Source organism: Vanacampus margaritifer, chromosome 13, assembly GCF_051991255.1.
Source record: "Vanacampus margaritifer isolate UIUO_Vmar chromosome 13, RoL_Vmar_1.0, whole genome shotgun sequence".
In the NCBI taxonomy this organism is placed as follows: Eukaryota; Metazoa; Chordata; class Actinopteri; order Syngnathiformes; family Syngnathidae; genus Vanacampus; species Vanacampus margaritifer.
Window position 1 is genome coordinate 6686809 of NC_135444.1, and position 6000 is coordinate 6692808.

General features: G+C 38.7%; 1 protein-coding gene across 2 annotated transcripts in view; it reads left to right on the forward strand.

Annotated features, from left to right (window-relative positions):
• The window catches only part of dennd1b (DENN/MADD domain containing 1B), a 141608-nt gene that overhangs the window by 23196 nt on the left and 112412 nt on the right, over positions 1 to 6000 (forward strand). For both annotated transcript variants that reach the window (XM_077584944.1, XM_077584942.1), the window contains exon 3: positions 3312 to 3355. In XM_077584944.1, the coding sequence (XP_077441070.1) occupies positions 3312 to 3355 (44 nt within the window). The remainder of the gene's footprint in view (positions 1 to 3311; positions 3356 to 6000) is intronic.

A 6000-nucleotide genomic window follows, 5' to 3' on the forward strand; every position in this document is an offset into this window, starting at 1 on the left:
AATACACACTCACCCACACGCACATGCACATACACACACTCACCCACATACAAAATAAATTTTTTTAAAAATTATTACTTTTTAAAACATGTTAAAAAAAAAAAAAAAAAAAAGAGAGAGCAATGATGATGACATGTCAAATTACCGAATGAACAATACTGAGCTCTTCAGAGGGGGGGGGGGGGGGGGGAGACGTAATTCTTGCATTACACTGCATACACTCGGCCAAATAAAGCAAAAAATAAAAACAACAGACACACAAACATACTATGTGTTGATTGAGGAAATAAAAACAATATGGGACAATGTTACTACGGTCTGTGGGACCAAAAGGTATACAACACCATTTTATTTAGGGCTGGGTGATATGGCCCAAGATTCATATCACGGTATAAACTGCATCCCTTCACGGTAACGGTGTATATATATAATTACGTTTTTTAAATTTATTTTTATAAATAATTTCCTTAAAGGTTTACATAGTCCTTTATAGAAGCTATATGGATTAAAAAACAATGAAAGAATAGATTTACTTTGGATAACAACATTTATTATGCAAATCTCAAATCAAAATGAAAAGTCAGCACTCTCTGGTGCAAAATAGTGCAAACAAAAAATATTCAAGGCTCTACACTAACTTTTGCACTGGTAGCACTGTTGCTACCAACTGTTTCTGTTGGTCGCACCACACAGGTTTTGGTCGCACCTTTTTTGGGGGGAGATACAGCTTGACCATATTTTACATGTATAGTTGTCTCATTTTACATAGCGTAGTTTCAGATGACGTAAAGAATGACAGTGATTCAGCAGGGGGGTATAATATGTAAACTCAGGTAACTGATAAAAATAAAATAAAACTGCTATACTATGACTCAGACTGTGCATTTCCTGTTCAATGTTAATGCCGGTTTAAAAGTGACTATAGGTGCTCCTATTTTTGATGAGGTTTTTTCTTAATTTTGATTCATTGACATACCAACAACTAGAATGGAGGATGGAAGCCTAGTAGATGATTCGGTATTGTGAACAGAAGTGACAGTTGGACCATTGATTGTAATTAAGTAAAAAAAAAAAAAAAAAGTTATACCTTTATATTGAATATATCGTTTATATCGCCCAGCCTTATTATTATTATTATTATTATTATTATTTGGCTGTGTGTCAGGTGTGCTGCACTTGCGTGTAACGTAGTACTGGTAAGTCTGTTCTCAACGCCGTTTGACTGTCGCCTACGACTCAGATGAAATGGGCCGGCCTGAAATACTGACAGGAGCTCCCTGAGGGACCGACGAATCAATTCTCAGCTCTGTATATTTATTGCCCACAGTTTGGAGATTGCCATGTGCGAGTTTGTTTCTTCTTCCGGGCTGCTGGTGCTAAAGCAATGCTTCTCAATAATTTTTTGTTATGCCCCCCAAGAAGAATAAAAAATCTTGTCCCCCCCCCAAAAAAAAAAACGAACAAAAAAAACTCTCTGCCGCGACTATAAATAGTTTGTTTTGTGTATTAAAATTGTCGTAAGTAAACCTCGGACTCCTTCCCCACTCTCTGACAATGAGAGCGCCGCTGCCATCTACTGTAGTAGATGAAAAAAAAAATGCCTCGGAGTTTGAACTCATTTTCGGAGTTTGAACTCATTTTCGGAGTTTGAACTCATTTTCGGAGTTTGAACACCCAAGCAAAGCAAGCTAAGCCGAACGTACCTCACGTTGCGGTAGTTGAGACAATGCACAGCTCATTTCCAGTCAGATCGTGAATACTTCCGGAGGTGCTTCATACTCGCGAGTGCATTTGGATTTTTCCATGACAATTTTCTTGGCCATGGGCCCAAAGAAAGACAACAGTGCCAGTGGAAGCAAAGAAAAACATACAGTGCTACGAATAACAGTGGAATTAGGAAGGAGATTATCGCGCAGTTGTAACTACCGTGACTACTACTGACCCCCCTTCGCTGTTCAATAACGTGCCTGACGTTAAACAACGCATGCAAGGACTGCTTAGTATTCTAACAATATGGCCAGTGTAAAATACACAAACTCAGCAATGAACTAAAGCTAGCATTAAAATAGCATTTATCATTTACTGATGCCATCACACCACAACAGGTAAGGTAAGGTATTTTTGTTGTTTAAATATTGTACGCTACTATAAATGTAAAATAAATGAATAGAAATTAAAGTAGGAATTCTTGTAGCTTGGGAACGGATTAATTGCATTTACATTATTTCCTATGGGAAAAAATGTTGTGGAGGTTGAACAATTCGGACTTTGAACACTTTGCAGGAACTATCTATGTTCAAACTCTTACCACTGTACCACTGTACACTTAATTCTGGTACAAAAAAAAAGTTCTCCGAGGTCACACGGTGCCGCCATTGCACTGTGCTCCTTTATTTGAGAAGAAGTAGTCACATGGTGGTCTATGTGTTGTCAAAGTCATGTTTAGCAGAAACCCCTCTGTTCAGGGAGACGGCCTCCTTTCTGGGGCATTGACACATCTTTTGAGCTTTGGCTTAGCTGCTGCATTAGCAACATTAGGACAAATGCAAGCTTATTGAATACAGATATGAAGATGGCAAGTTGTTGAAAATTACTACTTCATTTGAGGCATGCTAATGTTGTCTGCTGTATTTTTACATTTTAATCGTGGATAGCTTCAAAAACACTTTAAATAAAAAAAACACTTTTAATAAATCAGATTAATTCAAGATAATTAATACTTGATATTTTTTTAGTTAGTGCATTTTTCATTAATCAAATATCAGAGTTTCTACAACTCGTTAAAAAGAATGTCAAATGACAAACAAATTGCCAATTCTGTCTGATCAGTGGCCAGACATCTCTTCTTATCCAACTAAGTAGCTCACTATATGACACAAATCATCATTGCTAAGGACTTACCTTTAAAAAAAAATACAATGCAGACAAAGCATATATGATTATACAACAATCCTCCAGCTAATCGAAGGGTGCCATTTTATCATCAATGAAATCGAGTAGGCCTAGGTGATGATGGGATTGTTTTTAAACGTGGATAATTGGCTGTATCATATCAGCTATCGTGTCTATACTGAGAATTTGCATATTTACAGCTCATACAGCCTCAACACATTCTCCCTTTCACTATGTTCTGCTGCTATGTGAGTAAAAGGTGTGCGTGCGTGTGTGTGTGTGTGCGTGCGTGCGTGTACAGACGCAGCAGCCACCCCTTGCCCCCTCCCATCTCATTAATATGTATGTGTTCTGAGGCAGCTAGCGAAGACGGTGTGTTTCTCACCCGCTGATTAATGCTGTCTGTCAATTACCTCTAGATCCAACCGTGCTGTGGAGCTTCCCCCAGGACTACACCGACCAGGTTGGAACGCACTTTGCTTTCTCTCTCTCTCTCTTTCTCTCTCTCTTTCTACCCCCTCTCTCTCTTTCTACCTCTCTCTCTCTCTCTCTCTCTTTCACGCACACATACATACTCTCTCTCCCATACTCTCTCACACTCTCTTGCCCTCTTGCTCTCTCTCTCCCTCTCACACACACACATAGATACTCTCTCTCCCATACTCTCTCACACTCTCTTGCCCTCTTGCTCTCTTGCTCTCTCCCTACCTCTCACTCTGTGTCTCTCCTCTATCCCATCTCTCTTCCTTTCCTAGTGCTCTCACCCATCATGCCTTCCCGTGGAACCCTCTCCTCTTCCTCCTCATCATCACTGCTTGTGCTTTCTCTCCTCTCTGTCTCATTGCATGTCTGTTGCTGGTAATGAAAAGCAGTGAGCAGCTCTTCAATAACTGAGGAATGACTAATTATCATGCAACCGTGACAGGAATGCACATTTTCGTTTTCAGCTTCTCTCTTTCATTGTTTTGCTATGTGCTACATTTTTCATGACTACAGCATTATTAGGTTGATTCTATTCCTAAAGTTGCTGTTTTGAAGTAGATATCTGGCGGTTTGTTTCCCTAAACCTGTAAGAGTCGTGACCTGCAGTGTTGAAATCTACAATTCAGCATCCAGTCCTACAATATTAGTAAGGTCCCATCTAAATGGGTGAGTCTGAGATATTATTCCAAATACATTTGCTGAGAAAAATCATACCATTTAGATTACACAGGCCATCACAACTTTGCCTTGTCAATTTTGACTATCCTTGATTCATTATCACCCATCAAAGGGCTTTTTTTTTTAATCTTATAAAAATGCACTCAGGAAGGCCATTTATTCGCAGTCTTACCATTGTATTTATTGTATTTATATATTTATTCACACATTTACAGCAAAAGCAACATAATAGCATAACCATTATCATAAGAAGAGATTGTGCAGGTCTGATCAGAAAACCCAGAAGGGGTTATAAGATTGTCACCTCATACATTTTCAGATAAATACAGACAAAACACTAATAAACTTCATGCATTGCTTCACCATCAAAGAACAAAATTGGAGATCCAACTTGATCAAAGCAATCATGACCTGTTGTATTTAAAAGATTTATCCCTGCATCAAGCACACTAGGCTGTCAGTGGAGGGGGTGTTGTCCTTGTCCAGTGGTGATGATGCCATGATTGTGCCCTCTGCTGCAATTATCTTTCAGGCAAAATTAGTCAAAGAATTGCAAAAGATGTAGTCCAACAACTGGAAAGCAAGACCCGCAAGACCCGTTTTTGTGGCAGTGGGTAAGGGAAGTTCATCTTAAAGTAAATGACTGTTTGCTAAAGCTAAAGCACCGCATCACTGAAAGAAGGGTTATAAGGGAGCATTAAAAAAATACTGGAAAGTTGATGTGTGGGTAAAATATCTCCCAACACAGTAACCAATCCTTTACAGATTTAACTGCTCTCCAGCTTTTCAGATCCACTTTGTAATAGATGGGAAGTATCCTTTAAGCAAATTCTAATTTCTTACAAGGACCAAAGAACTTAATGGGTTTTTTGAATTTCTAATATGTAGTACAACAAAACTGGAAAACTAAATGTCATTATAAATATCTCAGACACCATATAGCTAGTCCGAAAAGGAGTAGGAAGCAGATGAACTAAGTCCTTAAGACATGCAGACCTCTGCAGCTTCTCTGGGTCAGTGACTACCAACCTTTATTGAGCCAAGGCACATATTTTAATTTGAAAAATCTCACGGTTCAACGCCAAACAAAATTGTCACAAAAATGTCATTAGTCAATAAGTAATTTCGTGACCAATAAGTGAACACTGGTTGAGTGTCACTGCTGTAGGTAGCTTTAGGCCCACCTTGCGATGCAGCCAAACGCCGACCATCACAAAAATGACAGTTGGTGACTCTTATTCGCACATTGAGCATTTTGCTTAATTAATAATCTTAGTCAAACTGCAGAATACATATTTTACCCTGTAACGGAGGAAACACATGCCCATGATTCACTTATGCAACACTGCCACTACTTTTTATTCAAACGTTTTTGTTTTACAGAACTCAAGGCAGCATTTTTGATTCATCAGTACCATTCCAATTGAAATTTGAAGTCCAACTTTGTGCAAAAGTTTGAATGTAAATTTGAAACATGAATCCTGTGCCTTAGTGACAGGAAAAGTTCACTTGTAATACTGTATACACCCTGACTTCAAGGTTCGCTCCTCTTGACTTGGCTCCAAATGGAATGTCAATCACATACATAATTTAGCATTTTCATTATGATTTACCACAAGGCAAAGAGAGTGGTTCAACTTTTACATGAGATGTGTTCAAGAGGGCTAATGTACCTATTGAGGATGCTGGGTTGAATTACCATATTCGCAATAGAAAAGCAGTTGAAATAACGAAAGACAGAAACACAGTGTGATAGTTTGAGTCTTGACATGTGTCCAGACCTCATCCCCTTTTTCAACATCTCTTTTACTTAGACTCCAAACACCACAACCTTACTTTTTTTTCATTCTGTTGTCAACCAGATCGTTTGTGTGGATAAGATGGCCCTTAAGATGGCTAGTTAGCGTGCTGTGTACAGAGGGATTGGCCCTTTCCCCTGTATACATA